This window comes from Temnothorax nylanderi, unplaced genomic scaffold, assembly GCF_030848795.1.
Source record: "Temnothorax nylanderi isolate EJ_2023f unplaced genomic scaffold, tnyl_v1.0 TNYL_tig0143_pilon, whole genome shotgun sequence".
NCBI classification, from domain to species: domain Eukaryota; kingdom Metazoa; phylum Arthropoda; class Insecta; order Hymenoptera; family Formicidae; genus Temnothorax; species Temnothorax nylanderi.
In genome coordinates, this window is record NW_027249205.1 from 179,911 (window position 1) to 200,461 (window position 20,551).

Sequence of the window (20,551 nt, forward strand, 5' to 3'; positions counted from 1 at the left end):
AATTATTTTCCGCCATCGTGTTTTTAATTAATGTTTCCATTTTTCTATTAAAAAATAATTAATAAAATGTATCCTATTATTTTTCATGATCGGAATTATGAATTTTTATTTAAAAAGTCTAAGAATGAAGTGGCGACTCCGCCCCGGCAATTTTGACATTTCAATTTTTGCACCTTTGTCGTTTTTACTCTATGCCAGTTGAACAAAGCGACGTAGACCAAAAATGTCCGTATAAATTTTGTAGCCAAGGGTTCACTCTTTACAACGGTATACCACATTTTACTGAAATTATTTGTTTTGTTGTTAAAAATCGGCACCGAAAAAATAGTGACGACTTTGCCCCGGTCTCCCCTACTGATGCAATAACTCGAAATAAATCTGTTGTGTCGAAATACGCACAACATGTTTATATCATTTTATGTTAATATACCGTTGAATATACATGAAAGTAAGATAATTCACAGTCGGTTATGAAAGACATAAATGCATTTTATAATCTTTGTTAAGTTGCATTAAATAAATTGGCAAGGAATAAATTGATTTAACCTAGTACAAGGCGATTAGACGCCCACTATTACATCGATAACCATATCTGGGTCATGCAAATTATGGCGCAACTTTTTTATATGTTCTACTCAATAATATGCAACAATTATAGTCTTTACATATAATTACATAATCTCCTTTTTCCCGTTTACTATTTTTTCTCGTAACACAATGTATGTGACAAACTAAAATTGCTTTAAAATATAGTAATTTATTGACGTTTTATACGCATTCTTTTTAATAAATAATCTTCTAACGACGTAAAATATTTATTTAAAATTTAATCAATTTTATTTCAGTATTACATTAAATATATTTTTAAACGGACAATAAAAAACATATATATAAAGTATAAAGTAAAGACACATATTCCTATGTATTTTACATTACTTAATAAATATAAATTTTTATTAAAGTTTAGAAAAATATTTAATATTCATCTGAAATCTACTGTGAAATACGTGTCTAAAAACGATAATCATAGAAGTGGCGCTATCTTGAGACTAATATCATGAAATAAAGAGAATAGAAGCTTCTTCGTTCATCGGATAATGAATTAATGTAAAAACAATTAACTCAGAACACAAAACCTGATAATTTAATAAAACTTTATAAATCTTCTTTCTAAATACATATATATATTGTTCTTAAATAAGAGATTAGTTCTTTATGTTCTGAAATAAACAAATTATGTTTTTATTCTATTATTTTCCAAGAAGCACTTAGTTCTACGATGTATCAAATTTTATTTTTTAAAATATAAATCCATTACCGCTTAAGAATAAATCCATTATCGTATAATTATATGCAATTTTACATCTTTGTTTCGTTATATGATAATCATAATTTGTAAATTTAATCGAATTAAGAAGTTAAGGATTAAGAAACATTTTCGTTTACTAGTGAAGGAATAATAATAGAGATTATCATTAATCTATATTCAATTTTCGAAATGAACCTTGAATTCCTTCGAATTCCATCATAAGACAGGATGCTTTCGATTCCAGTAAACGTGCCTTCTCGTTCGTGCGACTCAGCTTTTCATCCCGTAAAAACCAATCTCTAGCCTTTTCAATTTTTTCCTGCCACGCAGCTGTGTAAAAGAGAGATACGTAATATTATAGAGATCAAATAAATCTATTAAAATCATTCTCGTAATTTTATCTATATATATAATTGTACATAATTATATATCACAAAAGATCAATTAATAAATATTCTATTTATAAATATTTATAAAGTAGAAACGCTTTTATAAGCGTGACAAATATATCAATGTTATCTAAAATATAAGATAAAAAATTATATATTTACCATTTAATTCTCGAAAAGTGCCTGCTTTACCACCCCATTCGTTAGGAAGTATATCCTTGTTTAGGTGAGCATGTAATTCTTCCCCGCCACCATTAAAAATATAAAACTGCAAAAAGATAAGAAATATATTTCTGTGTGCATTTCCGACTTATTTAGTGGTTATTTTATTTAAATCTTTGGCCTTACCTTCTGAGTCAACTTTTCTTTCAAAAGTGGATAAAATATGTTAATTGAATTAGAGATGAACGATGGTGCGTGAAGAAAGTAAACGCCAGCCAATCGGTAAGGCATACTACCTTGTATTGCCAACATTGCGCGCCTCACGATAGATTGCGTTGGAATGAATTTTGCAATGTGCGCCATACTAAAGTTCTAAAAGAATAAATTTCTTTTTAAATAAACGACGCAAGATTTCAATAATGATTATTGGTAAACAATTTAAAAGCAAGAGGAAGTATAAAATAAAATAAAAGATTTTTTTCATGATTTTACAGTACCTTTACACTTTCTTTTTAATTTTCACTTACTAGACTTTATTAATAAAGCTACGCACAATCTCATCTATTTTCGAAGTAACAGCAGCGTAACTAGATAAGAGTGCACTCAATGCTTAACTTTATACTCGACTCACTCATGTATATCTTCCTTAAAGTATCAGCATATAAGTTTGTCATATCGTAAAAAAATGCAATTACCGTATTAAAGCAATGGGTGTTTTATATTTGTTTACGAAATTTAAACGTTAGAATCTAGAGTAATGCCAAAAAGTTCTCAAGATGTTGTCCCATGTAAATGTAGGTATTAATAATTATGATTCTAATATAAGGACAATGATAAAACATTAAAGTACAATAAAAAACATCGAAATGAAGGCAATAATGTCAGTGTCATACCTCGAAATCTACAACAAAAATATTGGACAAGCAGACTTCCTCCAGCAAACGAATATCAAGTAGCATTAAAACGCGTCTGACTATCGCTTGTACCGAGAACTTCTCCATGTCGGGATCACGTAATCGGAAGATGGTGACACGGTATCCTTCCTCGGTTAATGATGGCAAAACGAAGTGGTCACTAACGAAAATATTTGTTTAGTAACACATGCAATAGTAAATTTAATCGGGACTTTCCGATTTGTCCTAAAATTATTAGCTACTTTAATTTTCTTTTTTTTTTGTCTATTTAAGATTGCGAACAAAGATTTATTTACATGGTATTGAAGCACTCTTGAATGTCTTGAGACAGTGGGTCTCGAGCGGCGAAAAATTCCGGCAAGGACGTTCGGACAGTGTAGTATCTTTCCAAGATTAATTTACATCTCTCGATACTGTTCTTGCAATTGAAAAGAAATCTCTCCAGTTTGGCGTCGTCTGCAATGAACAAAAGATGTGTGTAAAGATCACATTCCTTTATGCAAAATTTCACACGTTTTTCGTTGGATATATGTTTTCTTTACATAACTTGATTTAATTTTACTTAACTTTGATACTGCTTTGAGGTATTTTATTTTTCTCACTTTTTAATAAATATCTTCAATTCTTATCATAATTTTTTAGTTAAAATCTTGCAAAATCTGTTATTAGAGAAAAGTTTAGTTTACAAGAAAATGGATCCAAGGATTCTTTCCGTTTGTTATTTGATTTGTAAGCTTTGGATATGTAAAATATCAAAATTTGTTTTTTATAGGTTTTGTAATAAAAAAGTAAAATTTATATACATATACAAGAATTTCATTGACATAAAAAGACAAAGTAAAAGTAAAAATATGTACAAAGTACAAATAATATAAAGCAATAATAGACAAATTTTTAAGATATACATATACTTTATATTAATTCGTAATAAACAATAATTGTTGGAAAGCTCTACACTGAATTTTTAACGCAAACAATTTCATAACAATGCTCATCTTATGACGTGGAAAGACCAGATTAAGTATAAGATTATGCTTTTGCGTCAATGCATTGATTAATGTTACAAATGCTATGAGTAATGCTACATTATTCTAATCAACTTTTTTGTTCTTTTGAATAAACCTTGACTAAATTAAGTTTGGTTATAAAAACAAAAAAAAAAGCTGTTGCGTGCATTTAATAAATGGATAAAACGGTTACAAATACCATATGTATTAGAAACTTTTATAATTTATTTCTCAAAAATGCATTTTTGGAAAATAATTTTGTTATATTGTCTTAAATTTGGTTAAATTTGTCTTCAAATAAGCTTTAATTTAATTACAAAAACATGTCAAAATTTTCAAAAGTTATAATGATAGTAGGATATTTTGAAAAATATGAATAAATCATTATAAAGTATTTTTGATACCATAAAAGTTTTGTTTAAATTTTGATTAGATATTGTCTCAATTATTTTTGAACATGTCTTTTATATTACATATCTCTCCTATTATTTCGATATTATATGTTTAGAAGCATAAATTAATTTTTCAAAAGTATGTTTTACCTTCTTAAGGTGCATAAAAGCATTTATAAAAACATACGTTTTTCTTATAATTATTGCAAGCTATACTTATTATTATAAGCTATACTTGTATAGTAATAAAATCGCATGTTATTGTCCTCGATGTGATTAGAACAATTTGCAAACGAACCTATGTGATTCGGCAAATGCGGCTGTTTCGAGAGCCATTCTCGAAGCGTTTTGATATCTTGTTTTCTCATTTCCGGGTCAGGTGGAAGTTCCTTGTCTATACGTTTCTGTTGCGCCGGCGTTGGCGGTAACAACGTCATGATTTTCTGAGACAGCCACAAAATCGATATTGTTGTCTAGTCACACGATGTGAGGATTGCAAGATTTGATGCAAGAGAAAAATAATTCCAATTGTATGTTACTGTAATGAAATAAATATATTTTATTTTTATATTATTATTATATTATTGTATTATATTATTCATAATAAACTAAGTATAGGCTCTCTCCTGAATAATAGGGAATCAAATAGGGAATAGTGAGAGAGGCAACTGGAGCCACGCGCGGTAATTATTGCGCAATCAAAATATAGTCAATAAGATAAAATATATTTGTCAATACATATTCTGACGTTTCGACACTTTCTTTGTGTCATCTTCAGCGCGTAAACAAAATTAATATATATATTACTATGTATTATATATATAGTATGTATAATATATATTAATATATATTACTATGTATATTAATTTTGTTTACGCGCTGAAGATGACACAAAGAAAGTGTCGAAACGTCAGAATATGTATTGACAAATATATTTTATCTTATTGACTATATTTTGATTGCGCAATAATTACCGCGCGTGGTTCCGATTGCCTCTCTCACTATTCCCTATTTGTTATATTATTCATTATTTTATAATTAGGAACTGAGTTAGCGTAATTTTTTAAACACTTTAGCAGAATTTGCAGATATAAAACACTAAAATAATGGATTTGCCGCAGTGTTGCAACTTTTTACTTAAGTTTTACTTACAAAACACACACACACACACACACACACACACACATACACACACACATAATGTCTTTCGTCATCAATATATTTGCGAGATTGCATCTGTCGTTTACTTTCGTACTTTTTCCTATCAGGACAGGTAAAGATGGCACTAGGTCATACGTCTTCGCAGTTTAATTTTCTCATTTTAGCGAACAAATATTTGGCCACAAATTCCGAATACCATCTGATGAACGGAGTTTATAACATATACTTCAAAGAACTTTGAAGTATGTTAAACAGAACACACACACAGAAAGCGTGTAATTTAAACTTTATTTGCAGTTTCTCTATCATTTTTATGCTAATATTGCTAGTTAATATTCAGGTATTCCCTCGCGTCTTCATAGTTTACATGATTAATCATACCCAAGCTCATTAGACAACGTGCGACCTTTATATCGTATATCATAGATCAATTTACTTGCTACTTGAAAAATTTTCCATCTGGTCTCGATGCTACAAAGGATGTTTACGTCTTTAAAATATGTAGGGGAGACCGGGGCTAGTTGTCACACTTTTCAAATACTGATTTTAAAAAAAATGTTAGCAATATTTTATAATATCGTATACTACATTATAATGTAGCTACATCCTTTAGGTGTAAAAAAAAATATTAGACTTGTATATATATTTATACACAAAAAAGTTATTTATTTCTAAGCAAAACCGCGCAAATGTGACAACTTACCCCATACCCAGGGTTGGTTGTCACATGACTCTGGATTGATTATCATGTATCTTTCATGTAGAGGAAACATACGACAAATAGTTCCTGTTTTAATATTTTATTAAAATTAGTGCCAGTTTTTGGTAAATTTAACTTAATAATATATTGCAGCATGAATTAAACGAAAAATTAATAATTTTCATAAACTTTGTAATATAATTCTCATAAACTTAGAGTAAATGAAAGAATAATAATTCTCATAAACTTTGTAATACTTTCATAAACTTTGAGTAAATAAAAGAATAATAATTCTCATAAACTTTGAATCCCATCTCATTTGAGACAACTTACCCTGAACGGTCATTTTGAACAAAGAAGATTATATTTATAAACTGTGTTGCAATGACGGTTAACTAAATACGGGAAAAATTATCTAAAACTATAATATTTTTTATGACCAAAAAGAAATTACAACTAGTAATTCCAAAAACCAACGGAACAATAAAAATAGAGGCAAGAAAAATTTACTCACGACCTCCAATTTTTAAAAAATGCTCGTAAATATCACATGCGATGTTTTTGAAAGCTATTCGTACACCCGACTAACACGATAGGAGCAACCTATACTATAAAGAAGAATATTCCACTCAATCTATTAAGTGAGATATAAGCTTTGTGACAACTTACCCGTGTGACTTCTAGCCCCGGTCTCCCCTACTTAAGGAACAAAGGTGAGGATGTAATCAAAATGAACACACGCACACACACACACACACACACACACACACACACACACGCGCGCGCGCACGGGCGAGTCAGAGAAACATAAAGAAAGAGAATGCCTATACGTGACACGAATTTGATCTCGCGGACAACCTCGTTCCAAATTATTTCCAAATTTCTAGCACCCGTTTTTTAAAGCCGATCAGTTCGTTGAATACCGATAAGCTCACGACAGTTCTCCGTTGTTATCGCAAAGTTGCAAAAGTGAATAACCTTTATAAGACAGAAATTTCGTTGTTTATGCAAATTTATATACCTATATTTACCCTACGCTTTCAATAAAGAGAAAAATGAAATTAAAAAATTGAATTGACACTAAGTTAAGTTTTTAATTTTCAATGCAATTTTGATTTAAATATTTGTTACACTTTGCATGTTATAAGAGCAACAGAGACGATAATGCAAATGTCTTTATTTGTAACTGTTACAACCAACAACTTTTTATTATTTTACAAATTTTGCTGACAAAAAGATAGGATAATATGATCGATTAATTAGCCTTGAGAAATGATCTTCTTTACGGAAATTATAGTAACAATTATAAGATGCTGAAATAAAAATATTATATAAAACTTGTAAAATACTTCTAATTGAAACTCTAAATTATTTGCAACTCCGAGTTGCAACTTCATATAATCTAATTTCCATATAATCGTATTACGTGCAACTGTAAGTAATACTGCTGATAAACTCGTGAAAATCATGGAGTGGATAATATACGTGAGAGGAATTTTATGTTGGAGAAGATAGAGTGATCAGAGATGGTCCCGAAAAGATTAATAAGTAATGTGGGTTGATATAAAAATAACTGTGTCAGAGACAAGAGATAATTACAAAAATAAAACTACGAAAATGAAAATAAAAGAAAAATGCTCGTGCATTTTCCTTCCATTAATGAATCTGAAATCAAACTTCCCTAATTAAAAAGCTAATAAAATTACATTTTAAATATTAAACGTCTTTAATTTAAAGTCTGTTTAACAAAAATTAAATTTTATAAAAATTTTATAAAAATAATATGGAAAATAAAAAATTTTAAACTCTGTAAATATACAATCAAACTAAGGAAAAACGCCGTTAAACCGTCAGGGACTGGATCTCGGTTGATAATAATATTATTCCAGTGAATCTTTACGTACAATTCTTTGCCTTAACAAACCACGCACTGACTTACTTACTGACTTAAAATTCGGTCCCCATTTATTAACCGGTTAGACCGGTATAGGAACCGCGTTTTAAGGCAAGCCGGTAGGACATACTGCGATAAATATATATCATCTCGATGTCAATATTTTTCACAACATATTCTATATATTCCGTATCCTACACTATATCTCCTGTATTTCTTATATTATGTATTTCTAATTTTTTATAAAGATATGTGTTAGTATAATTAAATTGATTATCAATTTAATTTTGTAATTGTTCTGTTCTTGTTTTGATTGAGACTGCGTTTTAAGTTTGTAAGTAACAGCGCGTGGTTTGCCAACCAAGATCTAGTCCTGGCCTTTTTTTCCTTAACAGCGTTTTTCCTTAGTTTGATTGTATAGTATCATGTACGTCATATTTTCACTTACTTATTATCTGTATATATAATTTGTCAAAACTAATAAGTAAATATATCCACTTTTATCATAAAAAATTGTTTCTTAAAAAATAGATTCCGATCTTGTCAAAAATTTTACAAATAAAGAAGCAATTTCGCGAATTTCATAAATATGCAGTTTTAATTTAAAGCAATTTGTGTTTTGCGATATGTAATTATTTAAAAATTGAAAGAAAGCACGTTCCGATGATTGATCTCGGATATTGCGACACTTACTTGTTCCCTCACAATAGTGACGAAAGATCACACATCAGGCTTGACGTGAAAATCGCGCACGTTGCACTATGGAGCCCAGCTCGATGAGTGAAGGAGTACCTTCCGCGGTCCCTGTCGCTCAGGATTTCTATCTGCTCGAAGCAAAACGATTCCTCTCTTCCTCGCGCCGGTAGTACATCGAGTTCCCCACCATTCGGCCATTATACACGTATGTAACGCGCCGCATAGGAAGAATGTTCACGTACATAGGCCCGTGTCGCCCAACACGTGCGTGAACTTAAGTAGAGAATACAGAATTGTCCGTCTCGACGTTTTCGTAACGAAACTTCGCCAACGTGACTGGTTTACGAGGATGAGTGTCGGTTACGATCATTGATCTCGCGTGAAGGTAATAAGTTTTGAGAAACACTTGGAAAACATTCACTGCAACAAATGAGTGATCTGCGGAAGAATTTTTTTCTTTGCCAGATAAAACTTTAATTTTATTACGTGTTCTGTATATTAAGTTTAATATACAGAATTTAATACATATAAACAATCTATTTAACAAGATAACTCGTGATACTGAACCGTATTTTTAGCAAACATTGAAATATTATTCAAATATTTTTTTACTTGAAGTTCAAACTTTGTTTATGCAATAGGACTTGATTTTAAAGATTCATATCATTTCTTTAATTTTGTAATTAATAAATATAATAATATGATAAATCTAATTAATATAATTTTCTAATTAATTAAATTAGCTAGCTGACAATGAGTAATTAATCAAATTTTTCGAAGTCTGTTCTTAGCCTTGTCTGTCAGTTTTAGCTTCTAACTCTTTGTCCACATGCCTAACATTAAATAACCAATATCATTAGTCTAACAGAACAGAGGTCGTAGAATCTAGATCGTAAAAGCAAATTATTGACTGACAATGAGAAAGAATGAGTTTGAGAGGAGTTGTTTAAATGCAATTATTATAACTTCCCGCTTTATAACTAGCTAATAAGATGAACCGGACTCATAGTTGTTTATTTGTATCGTGTTTCTAAACTTTTCAATTCAATATAGCTTGTAATTAACGTAATCGATGCACCATGCATCCAATTGTGAAAATATCTATATGGAATTACAAACTTCCGCAAGAATATTATAAAAGTCATAGATTATCCTGCTCGACGCGACGCGGAGCGTAACGTTATAATGCGACATTATTATGGCAAACGCACAGCAAAATCAACAATCAATTGTGTAACGTTCAGCAAATTGGGTATAAAACGTGTATTTCCCTTCGATTAATTTAGTATTGTACTCAAAATGCTCTAAACCACAGCTTTCTGGTTAAACATTAAAAATTAGCCAATTACATAGTTCGAAATTGAAAGAATACATGAAATAGGCAAGAATAGGCAGGTTAAACTCACACTTGAAGCACAAGAGCTTATCACGGACAAGCGCAACTGCATAATGCAATAATCTTTAACATCCCAGATGCATTTGGAAATCAATGATTGCACGTGAGAGACATAACGATATTTTGCACGACGTGACACAAAACCGACGAAAATTTTGGCTCTATTTTTCCAACCGCGAAATAGTGTTGCAATTGACAGCTAGAAGCAATAACTATTGGTCGTTTTGTACTTCATGTGTCACCGTTACGTTGTTATTAAGTTATTATACAATTTGCGACGTTGATACTATTAGTATACATAATCGGAAACTTTATTATTATATCTTGAAAAGTTAAATTTATCTCTTGGGATATGAACTTGTAAACGTCATCCTAAGTCACAAAATGCGAAGTTTCTTGCGAGATGGTGGACTGTATTACTATATGCAACAGCGCTTGCATAACATGCATCTGGTGTATCCTCTTTTCGGTATGGTACGAGCTCCTAATGGTTGTGAGTCGAAACGATAAGAGCGATAAGAGTGTGCTGAAACATATTTGTCGCTGTATGTTTCTTCGATTAATTTACTCCTTTTTTTTTTCTTAGTTTCCCAAGATTCTCAAAGAATCTTCGAAAAGCGGATTCGAGCGAGTGTTGCGTGCGTAGAAAGCCGATGCAGAAACACCGGAGAGCACGTTCGCGTGATTCCCCGAGATGCGTGAGAGCTGGCACAATTCATTCGCAACGGAGACTCAAGGATTTGCCTTGCTTTGAACGCAATCGTGAAGATCAACGAGAATGTCGATCGTGCGTTAGGGAAAAAATGTGCGCTCGATCAGGAGGACGTCGAAACGCACGTCGTCGGTGCACGGAAAAGAGTAGGGAAACATCGCAGATATGTAACAGACAGATTGAACATTCAAATAGTTACAACAAGTCGGATAGCACAAACACAGACGTGAAAGCAGACAAAAACTAATATCGTGCTTGTAAAAGATTTTGAGGTAAAAATTAGCGATATCAAGAATTAAAAATAAGTGGAATATGTGGAATATGAAAATCAAATAAAAGTGTCAAATGATAATAAAGAATGCGCTGATTATTTCTTCCAGCATAATCAAATTAATAATGATATTGATTAATTAAAAAAATGTATGAATATAGAAACCGGGCTAACTAAGAACCAGCGCGGTAAATGATGCGCGAAAGTTTTATTTACCTTTTGACTGCGTGCCGACTAGATTTGTCAGACTTGAAACACAGCTCCGGTTGGAGTAGTAAAATCCCCCCCTACACGTAATTAAATCGATTCGAAAATCGGTTGGAAAATATGTTAAATAAAAATATAAATAAAACTTTCGCGCATCATTTACGACGCTGGTTCTTAGTTAGCCCGGTTTCTATATTCATGCGGATTTGGATTCATTGGAACCTATACTTCAAATTTAAAAAAAATGTATATTTTTATAATATCCTGTATTCATTAACCTTTAGACTGCCGCGGAAGTTACTTTATTTATGGCTCTGAACAAATCTCGACAGTCTGCACCATGTGTATGTTATTTATATAGATACATTTTTAGGAAAAAAGGACGCTATTTTAATAAAAAAAATGCTGGCAACCTAAAAGTTAAAAAAGTTATTTGTTTACATTTATTCGTATACAAGTTTTTTTTAAATAAACTTAAACACAACAAATAAGACGAAATCTCAAATGTTAGGCATCTTATTAGCTGTACAATCTTAATTTATATTTATAAAAGTTATATCTCTTTTTGATCATTATTTTAGAATTTACGATATCTACGTAATAAATTTATGTCGTTAATTTATTAATCTGTTATGACAATATGTTAAGAATTAGTAGCGGCTACGGTAGCCTCGAAATTCTGCTCGACGCCGACGTTATGATCACGCTTTTTGTCCGCCGTATTTTTCTGGATGATAATTTCCTTGAAAGGAGCTCGCGTTGAATTAATATCGGAATCTGCATCGACAATCTGCATAACTTTTTGGACAGTTGAAAACTCCATTATGACCGTCGACTTTGTATCATTTATCGTTTGAGAAGCCTCCGACATTTTGGCTTTTTCATCGAGCTTCATTATTTCCAGTTCATCTCTGAAATGAACATTCAGTACGTACAATAAATTATATTATTAAAAAATACATTATTTACAACGCAAAAATAGAAAAATAAGAAAAGAGATGAAATAAAACGCAATTTACGGGAATGATATTTTCTCTCCGCCTTTCTTTCGATATTCCAAACCTTTCTTAGATCTTTTTTTCTGGCATCTTTTACTTCTGTACTCGCGACTACCATTCGTGCCAGACTTGCTAACGAAATTAGCGTAGCCGTCAAAATTTGATTTTCCTCGCTTTTTAGCAGTTTGTAAAGTATAGCTCTTCGATCTTTTCGAGTCAAATTTTTGTTGAGCATCAGTTTTTCTAGGACAACAACGGTGGCCCTGATATTGCCACCTGGGTATACAACGAAATTGTTAGTGGCACATATAATTATAACACTTATTTAAATAACGCCGAGGGATTTAATAATTCACACTCTATAACTATTTACACCCTAGTCACAGAAAATTGCAACAAAATGTGGAATAGTTTACGACAGATAACTACCACAATGCGCAGGTCGTGACTGTGGAACTGAACATGAAAATGCAATTCAGCACTGTCAAAACTATTAGTGGTTCCAGCATGATTCGCCAACATTTTCCCTGGCAGGAACGATTTATCGCTCGCGATTATTTCAAGGCAATCACCATGCACTGCTAATTTTTTATATTCTTTTTACAAAATGCAGATATAGCCGATGCATGGCCGATACATGTTCATCTTCAGTAACGACGACCATTTGTGCAAATTTTCGCAATAAAGCATAACAACGTTCAGAGTGAGCTAAAACGTCAAATATCTACAACTTCCAACTTTGCGCGATATTCACTTTATATAAATGATATTTTATCTGTAACATACTCGGAAACACGTTTGAAAATAATTAGGATTTTAACAGAAATTACTCTTTACTCTTTATCAGAAATTCTTTTCTTATAAAGCAACACATTTACACATTATCTGATGTTTTATAATGCGTTGTAGAGAAAAGTAAAGAGTAATGATATACTCGTGTGACATATTTTTCAATTTCGGCGGGAATGCCTTCGCAGAATTGGCAGGTGATCGGAAAGGGAAGATATACAGGAAGTGTGTACAGATTATTACCATAACTGTTGACAGGGAAACCGACCAATCAGCAACCCCGCTATGCGGTAAACCTTCTCTCCGCGGGAGTCCTGCTGAGACCCTTTGTGGACATCGGCGCGCGACAATGGCGCGGTAACCGCAATATAAAAACGGCGGTCTCGAGATCCCCCGATCCGCGCATCTGTGTGACGTAATATAATGATGATATTACGGCTTTTCCCCCTATATCTTTCGTTCGCAGATCAAGCAGCTTCGGTTACAATTTCCGATGCCACAATCGGCGGACCACCCTGAATGATCATGCTCGTTACCGCCCGCGGCGAACGTGCCCGCTGATTTATTTATTCCCTTGCTGTTCGCGACAATTAGTAATATTAACGGAAAACGAACGAATTATACCAGGCTAAAAATAATTTGCTAATTCGCAAGGAGGGAAGCAAAGTACTTTTAACTTAACGTTATTGTTTTCTGACGTTATTGTTTTATGATAAAATATTAACTCCTCTGTCATATTTGTACCATCCTTTTATTTGTACATTCGTATACAATTATTCTCATAATATATCTGAAGTACTTTTAATTGCAATATGTAATTAGTCACTAATTACAAAAGTTTATTAGAAATGAGGAAATATATCTACGTTTAAACTTAAGAATTTAATTAAAAGATAAGTAAATTACTTAAGAGAAGAAATTTCAACAAGATTATTCTGTCAATCGGAATTATTTTATTATTTCCTCAACAAACATTTTATTTGTGTGATATAAACGTTTGCGGTACGAGAGTTTTCTTTTATCGAGACGCTATGTCATCTTCAATTCTGCTTCTGTCCAAGCGTGCGAAAAAAATATCTCGATTTTACGCGTTTTCACGAGTGGCCCATGAATTATCGTCGTTCTTTCATCCCGAAAAATGTCCGATCTCGCGTGTCGAGATCCTCTCCTTAGCTCGTTCCGGCTCGTAGACAGCCGTCCCACGTACAATATCGCGGTCACTTGTCGCTCCATTCAACAGCGACCGCAGACTCCTCTTTAGCCCGTCACGGCTTAGGAAAAACGAGTAGCTTTTCACTCACCACCGCCGCGACCATGCTCGTCACGCCGTTTCTCCGATTCTCTCTCCCCCCCCCCCTCCCGTGCATGTGTGCATCGAGAGATGCGCGCTCTTACCTCCGTGGCGTCCTAATTTATTGGCCAGCGCCATTGTCACCGCCCTTAAACGCGACCACACAGAATGCGAACGACACCTTTATGAACTCCCACGCCATTCACGATATTACGAAACCGCCCTCGGCATCTTCTTATCCCCGCGTCTACCGCGGTATATTGTGACCCCCTCGCTCTCCCCCTACACACCGATAATCGCGACATCCATTCTCCTCTTTTGTACGTTTAACTTTTACATGTCGGATAGACACCACGGTCGCGGACGACGCCGACGCTCGCGGGGATATTCGTGATTCGCCGACTGTGACGACCTCGGAGAGAGAATCGGTGACAATGCCGAGAAAATATGAGGACAGTCTAAAATGTTTCGAGTGTCTCCTAAACTGGTTTTAGGAGAAGAAGAACGACTAAACTCCAATAAAGACATATCCGTATTGTATTGTTATTTAATAGCACAATGACAGATGAACTTTTTTTTCACTTAAAAAAGGAAAGTTGTTAAATTAAGTAGAGAACTCCAAATATCTTGTCTCGTAAGGATAAATAAAATATACATATGATTTTACGCATCGGTGTGAAAAATGCGCGAAAATAATTCTCAGTCATTTTCGTATATTTTTGATTGATTTAGTAACATACACGGAGATTGCAAAGTTATAAATTTCGACATCTGAGATGTAACGATAAATAATCCTTGTCTGTTCTTCGTTAGTTATATAGCTCGTTCACTTACAAGTCAGCGAAGAAGATAAAGAAGTTAGTAAGCAATTATGATAATATAAGCTTTAATAATACGGTCTCCAATGGCATGCTGTGTTATTGACTGTTGTGTGAGGCCCTTTGTATGGACAGTCAAGGAAAAGAGGAAAGGAAACGAGTCAAGACCGAGAGGCTCATCTGGTCAACCATAACGAAGCAATTTTGCACGGCTACTCGGTTGAAACCGATGAATAAGCTGGACGCAAGCTGAGTTTCGTATTCAGCATACAACGTGTATTTCATTGAAGATTCCATCTGCATAGTAGTAAACGGAGACCAATCTTTTCTTCCGACTGTCATCGATGGCTACCGATCCAAATTCATGATATTTATGTTCCTTGAATGCCCGAAAAAACGTTTCCGATTACCTCTATTTACGCTAATTGTTTACTAATGTCACAAATATTTTCTTTTTTTAGGGTGTACTTCCGAATGACCCCTGTCCCGATCGGCCTAAAGTTTTATACATAAGCTGTTTTAGATGTGAGGAATAAAGTGCGCATTTTTCACATCGAAAACAACTTATGTAAGCTTTATGTCGATCGGGAGCAGGAGTCATTCGGAAGTATATCCTTTTTTTACTTTAAACTCCAGTCATTTATATAAGATAAATTCATTCTTTATGAAAAAATTAGGCAAACTAAAGAGACATGTATATACAAAATTATCACTTTGTAAAATATAAAATATAAAGAAAAGCATATTTTTAAAATTTTTTATGTAATTGACAGAGTTACACTTAATTTTTATTTTGAATTATTTAATATAATTTTGAATAAAAATATGATAAGCCAATATATATGTTACTTTTAAGCTGACAATTATTTTCCTTTCTTCTTTCGTTTGTGTTTTCTTTCTTTTGCGCTTGTTGGCTGCTTTGGAATTTCCTCTTTCACGTCCGATTTCTTTTCATCTTCTACATCTACATCGGTGACGGTTTGAGGTGGTGCAATTGCAAATGCAGACGCAGGTGCAGGTGCAGGTGGCGGTATTGAAGGTGGTTTAGGTGTTCTGAGTTCAAGTTCGACGTTCCTATCTTTCTGCTCAGAGTATTCCGCTTTCTTTTTAATTCTAAGTAAAAAGATATCCTGAGTGCTCTCTGTTATATGATCGCTATATACTTCTTGCGTTCCGGAGCTAAATTGAGGATAGACAGTGATGGTTTTGCATTGGTGAATATCCTGTCCATCTTTGCATGATCCGATCTGTAGGCATTAAGTAAAATTTTAAATAAAATATTAAGGAACAGAGGTACAAATCTTGTTAAAACAGTTTATTTTTTTCCGGCAAAGTTAAAGTTAAAGTTGTACATTTTCTTAAAATTTTTGTTTATTCCGATTTATTTCTAATACATAATTTTCTTCTGAATAAAGTCTCTTTATTGTACAGATTAAAAACCTCTATAATGAAATTACGTTTATCTCAATTACGAAATTATTAAAATATATAAAATATTTACAAAATTAGAAATGGCAATTCCTGACTCGCAATATAATCTTGTTTTATTTATAATAATTAATCTATTTTATTACTATTATGGCGCGAGTCAAAAACCAACAATTTCTCAAAATATAAGGTTGAACAAACTTTATAGGCGATAGTTTGCGATTTATAAGGATCTTCCTTTCCGTGGAGACGGAATGCCGAGTGAACGCGAAATACAATGCGATCGTCATAATCTGCGTTGATTATTTTCGGGCCTGTTTTGCTCGTCGGCCTTTGAATTTCTATGCAGTCGCAAGGTGGATCCCACTCTTCCCGTTTTTTTTTTGACTTGTTTTTATCTTTCTCCAATCTGATAATCAGCTGGTTGCTAATCATCTCTGCTCCGATCTCTTGGTAATATTTTGAACAGACATCCTTGACGAGTGAATGTGACGAGGATGATGATGGACAAGACGGATGAGATATTGAAGGACAGAGGCATGTATCTTGTTAAAACAGTTTATTGACAGTTAATAGTTAACAGTTTTATTATTAAATTACCTTAATATATAGATTTTACATTATATATACAGGGTGTTTCCTTAGTAAGTACAAAAATTGAAGGAAATATTCTGTGCAGGTTTATTTTAGGAAGAAAAAGTCGTATAAATATATGCCCTAAACTGTTTTGTTTTCAAAATACAGAATTACCCATACGCACGCCCGTGGTGGATTAAAAAATGTTTTATTGGCACTGGAAAATGGGTTTTTAATATTACATGGATGCATATCGAATTTGAATAAGATATCTTTAAACGCTGTCTAGATTTTCGAAATTTTTATTTTTTTTCACAACTTTGACATTATCCTCTGTATATACATATATATGGGACGATCCACGTCACTTTTACCCCCCATCTGTCCAAAATTGGTATGGACGGATTTTAATGACCAAGGGCGGAAAATGTTTGTCTTGAAAAGAGCTTTCGAAAGGCGTGTGGCATATATGCGCAATTCAACATGGCGTCATAGTTATGGCTGCTTAAAGGGATAAATTCAAAATTTCAGATCCAACATGGGCAGATAAAACGGTGAAAAGTAACTAAATTCATGTGAATCTCAGTATTTGGGAAATTTTGGGGTCGCTGATTACGAATCTGAACGTAAAATTGTGAAATTCAAAATGGCGGATCCAATATTGCGGATGCAAATATGAGAAACGGACGAAAATTCCAGTAAATGATCTGAAAACTCTTACTGGAAGGTTTTTTGGGTCGCTGATCACGAATTTGTAGCTAATTTGTTAAAAAACAACAGACAAACCGTGTTAATTGAAATTCTACTTTTAGCGTTACCCAGAGATGACGGCGTGGACGTGGTAGAAATTCATCTCCTTTGGAGTGCTTTATTTTCGTGAGTTCCCCTGGCCTCTCACGCTTCGGGGTGCTTTATTTTCGTGAGTTCCCCTGGCCTCTCACGCTTCGGGGTGCTTTATTTTTGTGAGTTCACCTGTACTGTAGAATGTTCAGTGGTTGCTCACTAGCAGAGTATTTCATGTACTGTAATCTCTTATCAGTACTCTGCTAGTGAGCAACCACTGAACATTCTACAGTACAGGTGAACTCACGAAAATAAAGCACCCCGAAGCGTGAGAGGCCAAGGGAACTCACGAAAATAAAGCACTCCAAAGGAGATGAATTTCTACCACGTCCACGCCGTCATCTCTGGGTAACGCTAAAAGTAGAAGTTTCAATTAACACGGTTTGTCTGTTGTTTTTTAACAAATTAGCTACAAATTCGTGATCAGCGACCCAAAAAACCTTCCAGTAAGAGTTTTAGATCATTTACTGGAATTTTCGTCCGTTTCTCATATTTGCATCCGCAATATTGGATCCGCCATTTTGAATTTCACAATTTTACGTTCAGATTTGTAATCAGCGACCCCAAAATTTCCCAAATACTGAGTTTCACATGAATTTAGTTACTTTTCACCGTTTTATCTGCCCATGTTGGATCTGAAATTTTGAATTTATCCCTTTAAGCAGCCATAACTATGACGCCATGTTGAATTGCGCATATATGCCACACGCCTTTCGAAAGCTCTTTTCAAGACAAACATTTTCCGACCTTGGTCATTAAAATCCGTCCATACCAATTTTGGACAGATGGGGGTAAAAGTGACGTGGATCGTCCCATATATATATATATATATATATATATATATATATATATATATATGTGTATGTATGCTTTTATCAAGACGCTTGGACATTCCGCAGGATTGACTAGTCATTCCGCAAAATTGACCAGTGACTATCTTAGGAATTAATAAATGGCCAGTTGGGTCGTATTAAACCATCTCCTTTGTTAATTATTACTGGCAAAGAAAAAGATTACCACAGGTTTATATACATATATACATATTTATATGTTTATATATGTTTATATATATATATATATATATATATATATATATATAGAGGAAAGTGCCCTATTATGAGACAGGATCCTAATATGAGATATGTTAAGCTAAAAGGCCCTATATAGGCCTTATCTGTTGATCCCACCATGAAAAAACCCCGCCATCTCATATTAGGATCCTATCTCATAATAGGGCACTTTCCTCTATGTATATAAACCTGTGGTAATCTTTTTCTTCGCCAGTAATAATAATTAACAAAGGAGATGGTTTAATACGACCCAACTGGCCATTTATTAATTCCTAAGATTGACTGGTCAATTTTGCGGAATGACTAGTCAATCCTGCGGAATGTCCAAGCGTCTTGATAAAAGCATAATAAACTAATTGTAAGTATAGGCTCTCCTGAATAAATCAAATAGGGAATAGTGAGAGAGGCAATCGGAGCCACGCGCGGTAATTATTGCGCAATCAAAATATAGTCGATAAGATAAAATATAATAGTCAATACATATTCGGACGTTTCGACACTTTCTTTGTGTCATTTTCAGCGTTTAAACAAAATTAATATACATGAAAATTACAAACGATATAAAATTAAATGTCAAAAGCGATAAAATGATATAGTCGATCGGTCGACAAGCGCAGTCAAATCAATGAAATAATAAAAATATACGAATGTTCAGTAGACTGTCAGGCTGTTGATATGCCAGTATGCAATTGCTCCGAATCGATCTTCCGCATCTTCGACGCTTTAACTCCCAGGTTGGAAGACCAGGAAGAAAGGAGAGATTCAAATTCGATTGTCCTTTCTAAAGCGTAAATCGGAGTCGCAATATATTATTAAATAACGTAATGTATCAATATTAAAATCTACAGGATTACAATTCCAATTTCTTACTTACGGAGCATTACAGAACAGAAAGTCGCAGTGTTAAAATGTACCTGTCACTCTGACGTGTCGTGAGTCAGTGAAGAGTTGGTAGAAAATCGGAAGGTTAAAATAATAAAAATTTTATTATTTTATTGATTTGACTGCGCTTGTCGACCGATCGACTATATCATTTTATCGCTTTTGACATTTAATTTTATATCGTTTGTAATTTTCATGTATATTAATTTTGTTTACACGCTGAAGATGACACAAAGAAAATGTCGGAACGTCCGAATATGTATTGACTAATATATTTTATCTTATCGACTATATTTTGATTGCGCAATAATTACCGCGCGTGGCTCCGATTGCCTCTCTCACTATTCCCTATTTGATTAAAGCAGTTTCTAGGGATAAGCTGGGAGTTAGATTATTTTTTTATGCGGAGGAGAGGCTCCGCCGCAGGCATTAAATTACACAAGATGGTTATCTTCACGCGGAAGTTGGATTTTTCCATTTATCTACTTGCGCAGCAAGGTATATGGTAGTTTGGAATCTTAAAATACCACCAAAGTGACGAACCGCGAGATCTATACGCGTATGTTAATGTTGGATGAGGTAATCTCAATTTAAATCGAGCGCTAAAGAGTGTTACCTCATCTGTTGTCTAGGTCGCGAGCAGGTA

At 33.4% G+C, this 20,551-nt stretch overlaps 2 protein-coding genes across 3 annotated transcripts; both read right to left on the reverse strand.

The window, feature by feature from the left end:
* Nucleotides 1-807: 807 nt before the first annotated feature.
* On the reverse strand, nucleotides 808-8,769 carry LOC139777271 (alpha-tocopherol transfer protein-like). 2 transcript variants are annotated; one of them, XM_071714602.1, is made up of 7 exons: nucleotides 8,622-8,769; nucleotides 4,472-4,711; nucleotides 3,071-3,230; nucleotides 2,754-2,934; nucleotides 2,047-2,232; nucleotides 1,861-1,966; nucleotides 808-1,639 (listed from the first exon to the last, which is right to left on the reverse strand). In XM_071714602.1, the coding sequence occupies exons 2-7, from the start codon at nucleotides 4,608-4,610 to the stop codon at nucleotides 1,476-1,478; spliced, it is 936 nt and encodes a 311-aa protein (XP_071570703.1). In that variant the 5' UTR covers nucleotides 4,611-4,711; nucleotides 8,622-8,769; the 3' UTR covers nucleotides 808-1,475. The 2 variants fall into 2 exon arrangements, with proteins under 2 accessions (XP_071570703.1, XP_071570705.1); XM_071714604.1 differs by lacking the exon at nucleotides 8,622-8,769 and adding an exon at nucleotides 6,549-7,669.
* Nucleotides 8,770-11,790: 3,021 nt separating this feature from the next.
* Nucleotides 11,791-12,717, reverse strand: LOC139777274 (uncharacterized). Its single transcript, XM_071714607.1, has 3 exons — nucleotides 12,638-12,717; nucleotides 12,230-12,484; nucleotides 11,791-12,121 (listed from the first exon to the last, which is right to left on the reverse strand). The coding sequence occupies exons 1-3, from the start codon at nucleotides 12,715-12,717 to the stop codon at nucleotides 11,854-11,856; spliced, it is 603 nt and encodes a 200-aa protein (XP_071570708.1). The 3' UTR covers nucleotides 11,791-11,853.
* Nucleotides 12,718-20,551: the final 7,834 nt, after the last annotated feature.

Coding starts and splice junctions, on each gene's coding strand:
- LOC139777274 (XM_071714607.1), bottom strand. CDS start 12,717: ATGCTGGAACCACTAATAGTTTTGACAGTGCTGAATTGCATTTTCATG. Junction 12,485..12,637: donor GTCACGACCTGCGCATTGTG/GTAGTTATCTGT, acceptor TTGTATACCCAG/GTGGCAATATCAGGGCCACC. Junction 12,122..12,229: donor GGAGAGAAAATATCATTCCC/GTAAATTGCGTT, acceptor TGTTCATTTCAG/AGATGAACTGGAAATAATGA.
- LOC139777271 (XM_071714602.1), bottom strand. CDS start 4,610: ATGACGTTGTTACCGCCAACGCCGGCGCAACAGAAACGTATAGACAAG. Junction 1,967..2,046: donor AAGAAAAGTTGACTCAGAAG/GTAAGGCCAAAG, acceptor ATCTTTTTGCAG/TTTTATATTTTTAATGGTGG. Junction 1,640..1,860: donor CACTTTTCGAGAATTAAATG/GTAAATATATAA, acceptor TCTTTTACACAG/CTGCGTGGCAGGAAAAAATT.